General features: G+C 42.9%; 1 protein-coding gene across 1 annotated transcript; it reads left to right on the plus strand.

Moving 5' to 3' along the window:
* Nucleotides 1-14710: 14710 nt before the first annotated feature.
* On the plus strand, nucleotides 14711-16537 carry LOC107279055 (uncharacterized). Its single transcript, XM_015758060.1, has 4 exons — nucleotides 14711-14740; nucleotides 14813-14888; nucleotides 14977-15863; nucleotides 16328-16537. The coding sequence occupies exons 1-4, from the start codon at nucleotides 14711-14713 to the stop codon at nucleotides 16535-16537; spliced, it is 1203 nt and encodes a 400-aa protein (XP_015613546.1).
* Nucleotides 16538-17521: the final 984 nt, after the last annotated feature.

A 17521-nucleotide genomic window follows, 5' to 3' on the forward strand; every position in this document is an offset into this window, starting at 1 on the left:
GGATTATTGGAGTGGGGGTAGGGGTGCAGGGGTAGGATTGAGATTGATCGTCGATGAGTTAAATTTTAACTATATATATAGAACTACTAAGAAGTTGGATAGCATGAAGTAAAAAATTTACTCGGACTATAGGAGTGAGGGGAGGGGGCGCAGGGGTGGGATCAAGATTGGTCGTCGGTGAGTTAAATTTTAACTACGTACTATAGACCTGGTGGGAGCGTGGGTGGGTGGGGCTGGAGGCTGTATCAGGTGCTGTTTAATACGTCGCACCTTAGGGTGCTGTATAGTAGTTATATATATATATATATATATATATATATATATATATATATATATATATATATATATATATATATATATGAAAATGGATCTATACTCCTAGGGAGTACGTACTCCCCCTCCCATCCACCGTTCATCTGATCGATTAGATATGTTATACTCCCTCCCTCATCATAACGGGTTTGCCTCGGTGGATCCGATTAGTTTTTCTAATTAAAAAACCGAACTGCTTATCCCGAAATTTGGGGTTTGCTCGTAAGAGGCCGAACTGCTTATCCCGAAAATTGGGGTTTTGGGGGGCGGCGCGGCGACGGACCAGTGATTCAGCGGCGACTGGGGTGGCTGGCGGCGGTACAGAGATAGCAGCTCGTTCCTTCCTCCAGTGAAGACTCGTCCCCTTCCTCCAGCGATGGCTCCTCTCTCAATAGCCTATGTTTCTGAAGCAGAAGTAATCGATCTGGAGTCGGCTGAAATTGAATATATGTATGCCTGTAGAGAGGGATTATGTGTAGTTCGGTTCATGTACGCTCTCAGTTTCAGATGCTAAATTTCCCCTTTAGTGCATATGATGGTTTTTTGGGTGGATATAGTAAATGCTGTTTTAGCCCCCCCCCCCCCCCCCAAAAAAAAATATAGATGGTAGTATGTACTGAATTTTCCACGGTATATACTCATTGTTTCTTTGGAGGGATACTTACTGAACTCTGTTAAACGTTATTATGTACTGAATTTTTCTATGGCAGGGTTCTTACTGAACTCTTTGTTAGACGATAGTATATACTGAATTTTTATATGGGGAGCTTTCTACTGAACTTTGTTAGACGATAGTATATACTCATTTTTTTTAATGGAGGGGTTCTTTCTAATTTTTGTTGGTGTGTACTGTTTTTAGTTTATATATGAAATTCTGAATCACAAATCCACAGTTAGATGAGTATACACTATTTCTTATCCATCTTCCTTTTAATCTCTGTACGTATGTAGATAAAAATTAATCCTAGAGTTCAGAATGAAAAATACTAATTTTGTTTCGTTACACAGGTACAAACATTCAGTAGGCTGACGATACTGCGATAATTAACATGCCCACAACCATCAACTCCAATCAGATCCCTGAAGATGGCGGTGCATGCTAACATCTCGAGTGTATTTCTAATTCAGTATGTGACCTATGTAAGAAGAAATCAGTATATGACGCCCAGGTTAGTTTGTCTAATAATTCTGGGTCAATGGGGTACGGGCGCTTTGCTGAAAATATGTCCTATATATACTGCTTGAATAAGTATGCCTTTTGTTTTAGATGTGTATTCTTATCAGTGGAGTCTAATATCTCAATCTAGCTTATGCAAAATGTAGGCAAGTTGTTACTAAATGAGTGAATGTGTGCATCTCCTTCATTTCTTGGCTACTGCTGTACTGCACATACTGCACATACTGGATGGTGGTTTGGATGGATTTGTTTAGTTCCCTGAATGAATAAGCCCCTAATCTTTTTGTTGCTTGCAGATGGTATCCGGCCGGCCGTCGGCAGAACATGTCGACTCAACGCCGCAATCCAACGGCACCAGCGGAGATAGTATATATATATATATATATATATATACGCGCAAGGGGAAGGATCCTAGTTTTTACAAACTGCGATTTGGATGTACATTCTTTTTCAATCAGAAATTCAGCATATACTTCAATTCATGTTCTTGAACATGTTCTCATGTCTGTGAGGCTAGTTCTATTGGAACTATATATCTTTGAGAATATACGAAACTTTTGGATCATCATTACGTGCATGCAGCTCGAACACTGAGTTCTGCGGCAGGGTAAAAGCAAGTAATAAAAATAGCATATATACTGCTACTAACACTGAGTACTGCTACTGTTAAAAATGGTATATACTGCAATTATCTTAAGAATAGTATATACTTGCACCTTAAAGAAAGGTATATCTACCACCTTAAAAAGAAGAGTATATATATTGCTACCACCTAAGAAATAGTATATACTGGACTTAACTGAAGCACAGTACTGTATATACTGGACTTAACTGTAGCACAGTACTTATACTAGGTTGGTGAAGCACAGTACTAAGTAAAGAAAAAGAAGTATATATTGTCATAAAAAACACGTATGTGGGATATTTATCCGTATATATTTCTATACATGAAAAAGAAGTATATGGCAGCTGCCTATAAACTGCTACTACTAATAAAAAACAGTATATACCTTTGCTTACTAAAAACAGTACATACTTTTATTTTGAAATGGCAGCATATACTTATATAGGAATATACTGCAAGAAAAAGAATATAAACTTTCGTGTAGAAAATCAGTACATACCGTTTCTTACAAAAAAAACAGTATATACTTTCGTGTAGAAAATAACAGCATATACTTAGCTAGGAAATATACTGCACGTTGATTGGAGTGTGGCCGGTAATTTCAAAATTTGAACCCCGCTAAATTCTAGCCGATCCAATGCGCCTACATTCATGGTTTTTTTTTTCAAATTAAATATTTATTTATTTTTACACGGCAGTTTTTCCAATCCAGTTCAACAGGTCCTATTGGATCCATCGGGTGATCCAATACTGGGGAGGGAGTATGTACTCCCGGGAGTACATAATGGCATATATATATATATATAATATATATATATATATATATATATATTAAATTTGTTTGGTGCTCCATGGTGCCCGGGCACCATGATTGAAATTTACTATATACCCAATTCAAATGAGTATGAAACTTTTTCAAATATTTAGGTATTAACGTTAACTACTTTAATACATATATATATATATATATATATATATATATATATATATATATATATATATATATATATATATTAAATTTGTTTGGTGCTCCATGGTGCCCGGGCACCATGATTGAAATTTACTATATACCCAATTCAAATGAGTATGAAACTTTTTCAAATATTTAGGTATTAACGTTAACTACTTTACTAACTAGTTCAAAGCAAGTTTGAACTGAATTCAAACTTACTTTTGTTAGATTTTGATTCTAGGTATATAGCATCTAAATATATAATTAGTTAGGTATGTAATAATGGATTGTGAAATAAAGTTAAATTTGAGTTGTTTTGTTGCTAGGTATAGGTATGAAATGAATACTTATAAGTAGGTATATACTCACAATTTGAAAATTTTGAAACATTTGGGCGAATTTGTGTATTTCATACATGGTGCCCGGGCACCATGGTGCCCCATATGAGTGTCCACCAAACAAATTTACTATATAGGACACTCATATGGGGCACCATGGTATCTAATGCACAAAATCACTCAAATTTTTCAAAATTTTCAAATTGTGAGTATATACCTAGTTATAATAATTTGATTCATACATATACTTATCAACAAAACAACTCAAATTTAACTTTATTTCACAATCCATGATTACATACCTAACTAATTATATGTATGGATGCTATATACCTAGAATCAAAATCTAACAAAAACAAGTTCAAATTCAGTTCAAACTTGCTTTAAACTAGTTAGTAAAGTAGTTAATACCTAAGTAATTGAAAAAGTTTCATACTCATTTGAATTGGGTATATACTCAATTTCAACAATGGTGCCCGGGCACCATGGAGCACCAAACAAATTTAATATATATATATATATATATATATATATATATATATATATATATATATATATATATATATATATATATATATATATATATATATATATATATATATATATATGACTGCGGTTCATATGCACCTCGCAACCGTGTTCCATAGTGTCACTAATCACCATCAAAGATGAACCTACCCGGTGAAGTTGCTATATAGGCACATCATATAGTAGGTACTGTTGATATGAGTAGTACTGCTGCATTGAACACTCCAATTCATGCCACTGCATATTCGTGAGATGTTCGAGGAGACAGCTTTGGCCTGTGAGTTTTTTTTTTTCTGACAGAAAGTAAATTCCAGCTCTATTTGACCATTAAGTTCTGTTGATTTTCTTCATCAAACTAACCTACCACCACAGTCGATACTCTAACTTGTGCTGATTTTCTATTCTTTTACACTAACTTTGCCCTTATTTATAATATGTATTTTTTTATTTTTTATATATATAGACGTATCCACGTGTCCTTATTTGTTCAAAAATAATATATCCACGTATCACGTATCCGTTTCCCCGTATCTAGGTAACCTATGGAGAGCGGTGAACTGACTCTTTTCTTAGTTAGATTCATTGGCAACATTCAGATTACTCCACGCGATTAGATATTAGGTATGTTGATTTTTTTAAAGTTAATCTAAACAACTTGTTTTGTATTTTTTGAAATTTAATCTAAGTTTGGTTTTATTGGGACATAATATATCAAGATGATTCTCCACTCACCATGCGAATACAATATTTGCAAAAATAATGGAATTTCAAAAATGCCATTTCGCAAAACTGATGTCCAAAAATGACATTGTAAAAATGATATATGACTTGGCATATATTGAAATAAAAAACACATGACTGTTATTTTTACATATATATGCTACATTCCAAAATATAATCTTGTTATAATCTACAGAGAAAATAATGTGGACTACAGTTTGTTGACAATTCAGAAGTATCAGTTTGCAATATTGGTGTCCAAAAAATGACATTGTAAAAAATGATATATCACTAGGCATATATTAAATAAAAACACATGATTGTTATTTTACATATTTATGCTACATTCCAAAAAATAATTTTATTATAATCTACAGAGAAAAAAATGTTCACTATTGTTTGTTGATGCCAAAAATGTAACACAATGAAAATATCATTTTGCAAAGATATGTAAAAAAATGACGTTGCAAAATGATAGTGTTTTCTGAAATGGTCATGCATGCTACATTCCATTACATTCCATGGATACCAAGAAAAGAGAAAAGAAAGAATATTTAAATGGAGGGATAAATACACACAATGTGGTCAGCTTCTTCTCACCTACCATCTCTCTCTCATTAGTCAGGAAGTACCTCCTTAATACTTGGTAAGTATAGCATCCATTAATTGCTAAATCACCTTGTGCAGTAAGTATAAGTCTTTTGTTGGTATTTCTTAACGACATTACTAGAAATATAATTCCCAGCAATAGTGCAGAAATACTTCTGGTATATTATGGTTACAGAGTTCATCCGCAAATGCACGGATATACCATTGTAGCATTTCACCGAGAGTATTTCAAGGTATCGTATTTATTTTATTCCGTGAGAAGATCATGTAGAGAGAACTCAACTAATAATTTATATATTACTTGTGAGAATCATATTCTAAGTAGGGGTTAAGATAATCTAAGGGTAGAGTGACACACAAGCATTAACTACTCGTCCTCATAATATATCATATAGGCTAAGTGGAAAGAAAAGAGGAAGGAAATCTATTCCTATACTTCTAATATACATAGTATACATACATTCTAGTTAACTGGTATACTAGCTAATACCCTCTATCCGATGCCCTCCTGGTACTTCGAGAAGCCACCCCTGACTGCCGAGTTCCTTACGATAGCCCGTCATGACCATACAACCGGGGCTAAATACGGAGGAATACGCTCCTCAGGAAATTAACTTAGGATTATATATAGGCGCGGAGGAATACCCATACTGAGCTGTCACCATCAGCGGCCCACCTCTCATCCGCAATATATAACCCCAAATAATGATATCCCGTAATCTAGACACCAAGTCTAAACTATCAGATACTACTCTAATATCATCGTCATGACATAGAGTAATTGCATAAGCAAACACTATACCCGCACCAAAGCATCTCCTAGATAAGCTAGCCGTATATTCAGTATAACATGAACATAATGTAAAGTAGGTACTCATATACTCAGAAAGTATTTCAATACCATAAATCTATATAGAAGAGTATTCTAATAAAAGTACAAAGCTTACAAAAGAGGAAAGGAAAGCTGCTAGAGCCATACCCAAACTCTTCTGAAGACTTCAGGACTCCTGATTCCTATTCTAATTCTATTCCACCAGCTAGATACTACTAAACTAAACTTGAGAGGAATGAGAGAGCTCTTGCTTGAGGTGTGTGTTGAAGTGAAGAGAGTGAGCTCCTTATATAAAGGTAGTTATGACGGTTGTGGAAGGGGAATTGTCCGAAGTGCCCTCCAACCGTCATTGGGATGCAATCTTGGACGTCTATTCCAAAACCTGGATCCAACGGCGCCAGGATTGGTTCGGCCGAATCTAGCCCAATTTCGGCTGGTGGCCTCCTCTATTGCTCCACTCCACAGACTTGTGAATTTTGGCCCAATTCATCATGTCAGTTCTGAGTTCATGGCCTATTCACACACAAGTCTGGTTCTCGACATCGTCCGATTGATTTATAGTCTGAGGTGATGTCGATTCTCCTAATACTAGTGGAATATTATTATTCTAACATACTTATGCATTGCAAGCATCACTAGTTCTCTCCTATTTTAGTAATATTGACAGTCGAAACTGATCGATAATGACCGTCAACAGAGGATTACTAGGATTGTCACCACCTGCCGTCTACCTCTGACGAATCCGTGGGATACACAACAAACAAAGGTAATCTCTAACCTAGACACCACGCCTAAGTTATTAATTACTACTCTAATAATTACGCATGAACTTGCTTCTTTATCCAGAGTCCTAGTACTAGAGCACTTAGTATAAATACTAAACAATGAACCCACAAAGATGGAAATCTATCTTACTTAAGCAAAGTAATTAAATAACATAAGAAAGGAACACAAATGCTTACTTTATAGAAGAAGTTCTCCAGACCCGGAACAGAGTGTACCGATAGCTCCGGTACTCTTCTAGAATTCCTCCTAGGAAGCTACACTCGTCGAGGTAGAAGTCGGATGAGCACCAAACTTTCGGGCACTTCTCCAGAGTTTCCCCTCACTCTCTACCCTATTCTAATGTACAAAAGATACAATAGAGCCTCTTATAATTCAGCTCAAAGTTGTGTGTTGGAAATGAAAGTGAGCTCCTTCTTTTATAGGCAGGTATGACGGTTACAGCGTATGCGAAATGAGCAAACTACCCCGGAACCGCCATTAGAATGTGATCAAGGCCGTCCATGTAAAATTTGGAGATCAACGGCCACCAAAAGGGTTCGGCCGAACCCGGGACGGCTCTGTTCAGCCCATTTTTCCTCGTGGACACTAATTTTGAGGCCCTCAGCCCATTGGCATGATGGTTGGGCCCATTTAGAGTTGTTTAATTGACTTATAGGGCCTCCAATATGTGTAAATGTGTCCTGAATGCGCGGAGGTGCAGTTTGTCATTTGACGGATGTTTTTTCTTCTCAAAATACTTGCATACACATATTTCACCAATACTAGTGGAAATGATTAGTAATAATCCCTACCACTAAGTTGGATACCATAATTTAATTTTATTTTATGTAAGTATTGACGATCAAATATTATGATTTAAGGACCATCAACAACACCCCCACACTTAACCTTTGCTCGTCCCGAGTGAAGGCTATGGACTCTACAATAGGGTTATGACTTCCTTACTAATAATTATGCAAACAAATTATTCAAAGCCATACATGTACTTGTGGGTCTTTGTAGTGTCTACCATGCGATCCTGAGCAATTGAGAAATGGAACAATCTTGACTCAAGTCACCCTAACTTTTCATGAAGAACAACTTGGGGTTTTTTTTAAGTAACACAAAATTATAACTTTGCTTTGCTCCTCAATTGATTCTCTCGATCACTCAAAGTGTGGAATATTTATTGGATTCTTAGGACTCTATTTTGTTTTTTCTATGAATACTCTAGGTATTTCAACCAGAAGCCAGAAGGGTATAAAATCCCCAAAAAAAATCCATTGGTCTAAATATTCCTTATTTATCCATTCTCTATCCATCACCCTTGCTCACCCTTTTCCTCTTTCACTATTCATCATCTTGTTATACTATTCATTGGTTGATCTCCCAAATGTGAAATCATTGTCATAATTAATATTTGTGATGAACAATTGGCTTTGTAAAATAATTTAATCAATGAAAAGATGTGTGGATGTTGATGTGAGTGTGTGTGATTAATGTGGGTCAGGTTGTGATATATGTGCCCAGGAACAGTTGTTTTGTCTGATTGTGTGCAGGTGACTTGAGATCAGCATTAGTCAATGGTGAGGACCGGGAATATGCTCAGGGAGGAGAAGAGGTCTAGTGCGGTCGGGATACCATGTGACAAGGTGACTAGAGTCAGGATTCTTGGAGGTCAACTTCGGTCAACGGTGGGGATCGAGACTAGACTCAGGGAAGAGTTGAGGTCCAGATGGTCAAGGATACCGGGTGACGAAGTTGGATACGAGATGGCACACGGTGGATAGACATTGTATGAGAGAGATCTTCACAACGGGCTTCACGAGGTGTGCGTGTAAGTGCCGGTGTTCACGAAGGAGATTGGAGTGAGAAATTGAGAAATGAGTGCGTTCTGTGCAACACGCAGCATGCAGCGGCTCGGTTGGATGGAGACTGAGTCGGCCAAGTTGGCTGGGTGTAACGTACTAAAAATTAGCTATTTTCTAATTATGCATCATGCCGGTTCTTACGTTCTTATTAACCTTCTAAACATATGAAAATATAATTAGAGAGACCTCCTAAAAACTGACTTGCATAAAATCTCTTGTATTTCTTTTGTGGTTCTCCTTTAAAATTTATCTTGGGATATTTCCTGATTTGGTTTTAATTTAAAACCTTCTTTTGGCAAAATTCATTTTATTCAAATTTAGTTTGTAAACCCTTTTTATTTTATAAATTGTGGTCCAAGGAAAATCCTTCAAACCAAACCCTTGCAATTCCGATGTTATTGGAATTATTTGTTAACCTATCCTTTGATTCTTGATCCAAATATTCAAATCCTTTCTTTTAATCTACCCACCAATTTAATTCTTGTGGCTTGATTTTCTTCTCGGCACACAAATAATGTTGTCGAAGTGACAACCGCGTACGTCGAAGGACGTGGTTACTCAACAGTATTGGAAATAGTAAATATACTAATTGATTAAAATTTTTCTTGGGATCCCCCTTTACATGGCCCTAGGGGGCTATTTATAATCCTATTACAGGTTCCCGCATTAGGGTTTAGGTTTTACAGGGGAATTTACACGGTTGCCCTTATGAAAGGGACATTTATGTGGGTACACAGTGTAATTTGGATACATGGGCCTTCCATGAGCCGACTGGCGAATGTTAGCTTATTGGTGAATAGGCCTAAGAGGCCAGGATGGCCCATTGGGCTTGCTTGATGCCGAGCTCGTCGAGGCGAAGACTCCTTCCTTCGGCCCATACCCTTCGCCGTGCACCGGATGACCTATTGGACCTCCTCGGTATCGAGCTTGTCAAGGTGAAGTCTACACCCTTCGCCTCACATGGCTGGTCCTACGAGGTACCCACGCGGCTTTCTGGCCTTCGTCGTCTTCGTTCCGTAGCCTTCGTCATGGAGGCTTCACCTAAGTACACTTGACGTATTTGGCTTGAATCGTTGCTGGTAGCATGATTGACTGGGCGTGCCGAACTACTGGGTTTGAATCGAGCGTCGAGCTTTTCGGCACCATTTTCTACGCCACTGTAAACTCAAAGACTGTGGTCACCCCAGCAGGGACGAAGAAAACAGGGTTCGGGAGCGTGATCTTGTTGATGAGAAAATCGAACACATCGGCCTGGGAGATCTGCTTAGCTCCAGTGCAGGTCCAAATATGATGAGATGCGGGCGTGCCAGTCAGTTTGATCCTGCAACTGACAAGATATGCAAATAGTAGATCAAAACAGCCGATCGGCTGACAAGCCGATAGAGTAGTTCTAGCCGATAGCCGATAATAGACGATGCTGATACCAGCAGATAGCGATAGGGTTTAAGCAATCGGCTATATGTCCAATTTAGATAATGATATAAAGGCAATCGGCTGATGATGATGTAATATAGCAATATAATCCAGTAGAAACCAATCGGCTAACAATATGATATAGTAGAACAAGTATTGATCCGAAAGTTAAAGCACACATCGGCTGGTGGTCCGATGTCATGAAATCCACAAGATTAGATTAAACAGTGAAACCTTTATTGTCATCGGCTAAATCCAACTTATATGTATATGCAATCCTTATGAGCCGATGCAACGTTCAAATAACTCACCAGCTGAAACCCCGATGAAACCCTTATTGGCAATCAAGAAGCAGGCTAGAGATTATGGTTCTAAGCACGACTTAGTAGATCAAACTTAACTGATGCAGCACTAGGTATGAAAAGAAACACAATATCTAGACAATCAAGCCGTTGACTGATTTTCAGGGTGGTAGATGCCTAGGCTAATCTAATCTAGCAACGCGATTTAGCCGATACCGGCAGAAACCCTAAAGCGAGAGACAGCCGATAGAGCTAAATTGATATGCTAAGACTAGATTAACAGAGACATAATAAATAGGTAGGCAAATATATCATCCAAACTAGAGCAATCCAAGAGGTCGAATGTACTGATGCAGCCTTGAACGACGCCGACGTAAACGATACAATTGCCTGGGGCGACGGAACATTGGACTTACCCCTTCGCCGGAGATCGAACACCGATGCAGCCCCGCATCAGGTGTCAAGTCCCGCCGGACGATAAAATAAAGTAGAAAAGATAAAAGGTGGCGATGCGCCGAATTGTATTGATCGTGACGATAGATTACATAGAGCCCGGGTGTACATATTTATACCCATGGGTTGATACAAGTCCTTGTCGGACAAGAAAGAAACTAACCTAAAGGTAAAAGGAAAACATAAAGTCCTTATCGGACACTAAACACACCTTCCTAAAGATAAAAGGAAACTAACAAACTATTCCTAATTAATAGATAAACTGCCATGCCGCATCCTCTTTAAACTCGGTCACTTAGAGATAAGCTTCCTTTAGTAGATTGATTTCCTTAACCGAATATAGCAGGAATGCGACTATTGGCGACTTGATAACTCTCATCGACTGATTCCGAGATGCTGCAGCCGATGATGTCTTTGCCGATTACCAAATTTCACTATTAACAGAACTTCAATGTTCGTCCCGAGCAGATGCTGCAGCCGATAATGATTCTAAGCCAATGACGTCTTTGTCGATTAACAAATTTCACTGTTAACAAACTTCAATGTTCGTCCCGAGCGCTCCGATCTCTGGCCGGTTAACGCTTGTCACGCCTAGATATTTAGCACAAATTTCCAGACTATTTTGTGTATTAAATCCCTGTACAGGACCAGCCAGGGTACACAAAACGACAAGTAATTTACAGTTCCAAATGTAAATAAAGCGTAAAATACTTATAGAAGAGGCACTTAGTCCTCACACCGAAAAGAAAGCAGTAGCAGCGGAAAAAGCGATACTAGCGGGGCTTCAGCTCCACTCCACAGGCAAAACTCAACTGGTGTCTGAGCCTTGGTCTTCTAACTTCGTCTTCGGCTCAGAAGCTATACACTTCTTAAAAGGGGGAATAATAGCAAGGCTGAGTACAACCACCGTACTCAGCAAGCCACACCAATGATGCAGACGTGCAAGGGGAACGCAAGGATGATTTGTGGCTATTTGCATAAAGGCAGTTGTAAAACATTTTGTTGAGCAAAACAGTAAAACTGTTGAATAATTAAGGTAATATTAAATCTCCACTGATCAACACTACACCACGTTGAACAGGCCCAACCAACCCACATGAACTACAGTGCATTGGGTTGATTTATTAAGTGTAAGACTAATCACGGTGAATCTGGTCAATCGCCCATAACCGCGGGCACGGCTATTCGAATAGTTTTACTCTGGCCAGAGGTGCACAACTGTACCCACAAGACACAATCTACCGGCATGTCACCGCGTCCGCGCAGATACGTCACCATGTCGAGTGATTGTGATAAGACCCTCCGCATAACCCTCCCCTAACCATCCACACCACGCTAAGGTTTCACCCCCACCCCCTATCCCGGAGGTAGGCAGTCCCCTCGTGCGCCGCGGTGAATCCGGCAGCTGGACAACCGGATACCCCAGCCGACCCAACTCCATCATGCCCACCCTCGCCACTGGTGCCTAGGAAAGGGTCGAGTTATACTTTAGATCAAGCAGTTACCCACTCTCGCTTGTGGTAAGCACTATAAGTCTTCCAGGGTTTCCCGTGAACCGGTCCTTAATTGCCATGGGTGCGACTAGCAAAACCATGCACCCACAGCCCACCATTCAGTCGCATTTTAGTTGGATAATTATGACCATGAAACATGGCCAGATGTCTCGAGCAAGCAGCTCGTCTTGATACTAACAGGTCTAAAACTATAATTATCCCATCAACTGAGCTAGTGACAATTAAGCATGGCTAAGAATATAGTTATAGCTAGGTTAACATAAGTAACACAAGCTAGTCGAATTATCACCCACGGTTGACAAAGAACAGATATCAAGTAAACATGGCACAAGCAGGCAGATAGGTAAACCCTGATCCCATGTAATTAGCAAAACATGCATATTTATTTGCAAACGGCAAAACATTTATAAATTGGGATCAACATGCTCAAGGGGAATGTGTTACTTGCCTTGCTTCTTCAAACAATCTTCCAAACTCTTTTCCTTGTGACTGTGGACTTCCGAAACGACGGATTCTACACGCTGGCACGCAAAACGAGGAAAAACTCTAATAAAAACTATGGAAACAGTACATAAAAAGTAAACAAACATGTAGATCTCAATTTTAGATGAAAATTGCAAGTTGAATGGCCGAATTCGGAGTTCGGATGAATTAGATATGAATTTTAGAAGTTTTGAGCCATTTAAATGAATTTCTAGAATTATTATCGAATTATTGCGCAATAATTAATTATTTTCTCAAAGGAAAAGATTAAGCGCTGACGTCATCTAAGAGGCCGGCGCCGACAGGCGGGCCCCACACGTCAGCGGGTCAAGGGGCAGGCACACGGTGGACCGCGTCCACCGCGGCCTCGGGTGCGCCGTGGACCAGGACCACGGGCGGTCCACGGGCGGCACCCCCAATCGGCAAGGGAGGGGGGAGGCTGGCTGGCTCGCCAGCCAGACGGCCGCTGACGATGGTGGCGCGACGCGGCACCGGACACGGGAGGCAGCGGAGGGGGAAAAGGGTAGGAGGAGGGAGCACTCACCATGCGCCAAGGTGGCGAGGGCAACGGGCGGCGGTGGCGGTCCGACGGCGTACCGCGGACGCGAGGTGGAGGATGGCGACCTGGGGAGCGCGGTGGAAGGGTTAGGGAAAAGGGAGGAGGCGCGAGGCGACGTGAAAACTCAGCCGGAAGCCGGCAACGAGGGGAGAAGCTCACCTCTCACAGCGGGGAATGGATGCTGGCGACGAAGAGCTTTGATGAGGGGATGCCAGGCCTTCCCTTGAGATTGCGGAGCTGAGGAGGAGGGGCCCGAGGCCTAAGGAGGCCCGGAACGTCGACGCACGACCGCCGGAGTTAGAGGGCGACGACGGCGCTAGGGTGGCACGGTGAGGAGGGGGTTTTCGTGGTGGAAGGGGGAAATGGAGCAGAGACGTGGCCGGGCGAAGCAGCGCTCGCCGGCGGGAAGCGATGGAGTGGGCGGTGACGTGGAGTTCGTGGGGAGGTCAAACAGGCGCCCTTTTTTTGGGGGAAAGTCGTGGAGATGGTGGAGGACGTGGAGGGGGACCGATTTCACTCGGTTATGGCGCGAGGGTGCGAGCGGGAGAGGCCGAAATCGAGGGCGACGTGGGCGGCAACGGATGGCCATGGCGGCGGTTGTGGCCGGCGAGAGGAAGGGGATGGACCTGACAAGTGGGGTCTTCGGGCCCACCTGTCGGCGAAAGGGGGAGGGGATTCAGGGGGTTATTTAGACTTTGCGCGAGGAGAAGGGGAAACGGGCCAACGGCCCAAGAGAGGAGAGGGGAGGCCGGCCGAGGAAGGGAGAGAGGGGCACGGGCCGCGGGAGGGAAAGGGGGATTGGGCCGGGAGCGGCCCAAAGGGAGAGAGGAGGTTTTTAATTTGTTTTCTTTTTATTTAAATTATTTTAATGAACTTCATGACTTTAAAATTATTTCTTGAGCTCCAAAAATTCACGAAAAAATCCGGAGGGTATTTTAGGGCGCAAAGAATATTGTAAAATATTCTCGGCCAATGATTTTTGAGGGAAAATTTTAATTCTCCCAATAATTCACTTGATTAAATTTGCTTGAACTTTTATTTAATTTCTAGAAAATGCATTATTAAACGATTTTTAATCCCAAACGAATATCAGGGCATTACAGCGCTTCTATGTCCAAGTGGGATTGCCACTGGATGTCGAAGTGATTATACCACTCCATCCCCTTCGAGGCCAGGTCCGACGCGGCGAAAGCTCTCCGATGGCGGTGCAGGGCGATCGTGCCAAACAGGAAACCCAGGGTTGCCACTGATGGAGCTATGGAAGCCCATTTCGCCCTGCTTCGCAAGGTCTGCCTCCACCTTAGCTGCCGTGACCTGGTGGAAGAGTTTTGCATGCTTCGGATCTTTCCTCTCTCCTAGTCATGGCAAGTCGAGGTGAACCAGGACGAGGAGGTCGATGGCCTACCGAAGCTCGTCATGCCAAAGGGGGCGAAAGGTAGGCTTTTGCTTTCCCACATGCAGTTGCATTTCGCTCTTTTTTCCCTGCTTTGCGGCCAGTATGATGAGACGTTTCATTTTTGCAGTGCTAACTCTTGTTCAGGCTGAAACCGAAGCTCGGAAGATGGTCGGCGATGTGTCGATCACAGAATACAGCCAGCTGCTTACACGGAAGGCGGCTGGCCGAGCGAATCGTGTGCATGATGGCGATCTCCCCTCTCGGGAGAAGCCCTCCAAGGCCGATGGTGATGAAGGGACCTCGAAGAAGCGCAAACGCGAGCAAGCAAAATCGGCCCCTCAGAAGCGAAAGGCCCCTGCCTCCACTGACTCTGATGCCGACGATGAGGACACTGTCGATGACCAGTACGATGAAGAGGAGGGGGAGGATGAGGAGGAGGCGAAAGTTGCGGTCGAACCGGCCGCGAATGAGCCCGCCGACAACCGCACCGAGACGCACGGCTACACCCCAACCCCAAGCCCAGACCACGTCGTAACTGGGGTGGAGTCGAACAGCTCCCCCCTTCGCCGGAAGGATTTGCATAGGGCAAAGGCATTGGTTTCGATTGCGGCGGGCAAGGTGGTGAAGGGAGGGCCAGTTAAGAAAACCTCCAAAAAAAAGGGGTTCGTCGATGTCGCCTGTGTTTTCAGTGATGACGAGTCTTCGGATGAGACCTCTACTTCGGCCGCTGGGTGGAGCCAAGATCTTTCGACCGCTCCCGATGCTGCGACCGACACGGGCGAAGCGGGAGGGAGCGCTGCAGCTGGTACTTCAGGTTCTGCTGACCGGGTTGTGAAGGCTGCTGCCAGGCTCTTCGGGAGCCCTCCGCACAGTCCACCTACTTCACCGCTGGCCATCCAAAACGGGAAGAAGGCGGCCGTTGAGACGTCGGCTTCAGAGTATTCGCTCACGGCGCCCTGCTTCGTCCCTTGGGATTTCGAGACCCGGGTGGATCTTACCCCCTTCATCGAGGGGGTAAGTCATCTCGTTTCTCCGGCTGGAAGTCCGAGCCTGTTCACTGAGTTGAACGAGTTCAACGAGGGCTGTACCGCTGTCAAAAGCTTAGCCGTCTGGGTATGTCGTTCGCCCGCTTTAAATGTTGCTTTTCCACAACTTATGCTAATTTTCTTCATTTTAGCCCCCCCTTTTTTTTAGATACCCGCAGCTCATTGTTCGACCGAGCGAACCGTGAGGGCTCGCCTTGACAGCTTTAAAAGTCGTCTTCGGGCTAAGGATGAAGAACTGGGCCGCAAGGGGCTAGAAATGGAAAACCTAGCCAACACCCTTAAGGAGACGAAGACTGAGAATAAGCAGCTCCAAGTTGAGCTGGAGAAGGGGAGCGAGCGAAGGCCGAGATCGAGCGCCTCAAGGCTGAGCTTAAAAAAGAACGAGATTAGTCCACCGCCTTGACTGATTACTATAACCTTACCGAGCCGAAGATGGAGGCTCTTCGTCAGGAGGTCAGCAAGGTAGAAGCAGCCGCTAAGAGAGACGCACAACGGTTCGCGCGGGAGATGGTGAAGACCACTAAGTCCGCAAAGACCGTGTGCCGCACGCTTTGCCTTGCCCTTACCGACATGTGGGCGAAGGTGCGAGGAGTCCCCGACGAAGATGCTTCTGCCTTTGACTTCTCGGAGTGGACTCAATAGGCCAGTGGTGTGGTCTCTGATTGCACCACTGCATACGGCGATTGCTACGCGCGTGTGTTAGCGGCCTTTACCATGGGCCTGCTACAACAAAATGGGTGCGAGCATATCGCCGAGTTCCCCAAGTTGGTGAAGGGGGATTGGGAAGTCAGTTGTCAGGATCTTTCGGCCGCACTTCGTGCTTGGCGCAAACAATTCTGGCAAATGGACGGCTGATCTACTGCCAAGGCGCGCCTGCTCGAGCACTTGGCAAAGGCAGAGGCGGCGGATCAAGGCGAGGAGGCAGCGGGCGAAGGAGGTGGGGCAGATGCGGGCGCTGGGGTAGACATCGGCCATAATCACCCAGAGGTGTGAGGCCCTCCGCCCGCTCTTTAGATTTTTAGATTTTTTGCGTTGGCCACGGAAGGCGAACGATGTAAATTTGGCCGATGTTTCCCCCTTTTGTACTGTAGCCGAAAATGGCCTTTTTTATATGGAATAGATGAACCAAGTTTCGCCAATTATCCCGTTTTTAGGGCTTTGATATGTATGGTTGCATCATTTTGTACACGAATAGGGGCTACACTTTTTGCCCGCTTTATGAGCTTCGCCCTCTCTTAACCTTGTGCTTTCCCATTTGCCCCTTTTTATGTTGTTTTAGCAGGGTCTTCACTAGAAATTGTGTGTTCGGCTTCCTTTCAGAGATTGGCGTAAAAAGAATGAGAAATTCATCACAGTTGAAGGCTTGCTGAAATTTAAGTATTCATGTTGCGAGATGATAATAAATGGCAATAGTTACAAGGTTTTGAAAGTTTCCAGCTGGATGCGGGCACACCCCGGGCGAACCATGGACGACTACGACCGTGTCCATGTGGAGCATCGGGAGGACATGGCTCGCTTTTGGTGAAATCATCGGAGGACTGATCGTCAGGAAGCGATCGCCCAACGCCGTTACGGTCTAGTTTATGTCTCGCCCCCTTCTCCTCTTAGGGTAGTGTATAATATTAG

This window comes from Oryza sativa, chromosome 10 (genome assembly GCF_034140825.1).
Source record: "Oryza sativa Japonica Group chromosome 10, ASM3414082v1".
In the NCBI taxonomy this organism is placed as follows: domain Eukaryota; kingdom Viridiplantae; phylum Streptophyta; class Magnoliopsida; order Poales; family Poaceae; genus Oryza; species Oryza sativa.

What these genes read in the sequence shown, in the direction of transcription:
- LOC107279055 (XM_015758060.1), top strand. Translation starts at nt 14,711, where the DNA reads ATGGAAGCCCATTTCGCCCTGCTTCGCAAG. An exon ending in ATTTCGCCCTGCTTCGCAAG is followed by an intron (nt 14,741 to 14,812) that starts GTCTGCCTCCAC and finishes CCTCTCTCCTAG; the next exon opens with TCATGGCAAGTCGAGGTGAA. An exon ending in TTACCCCCTTCATCGAGGGG is followed by an intron (nt 15,864 to 16,327) that starts GTAAGTCATCTC and finishes ACCGAGCCGAAG; the next exon opens with ATGGAGGCTCTTCGTCAGGA.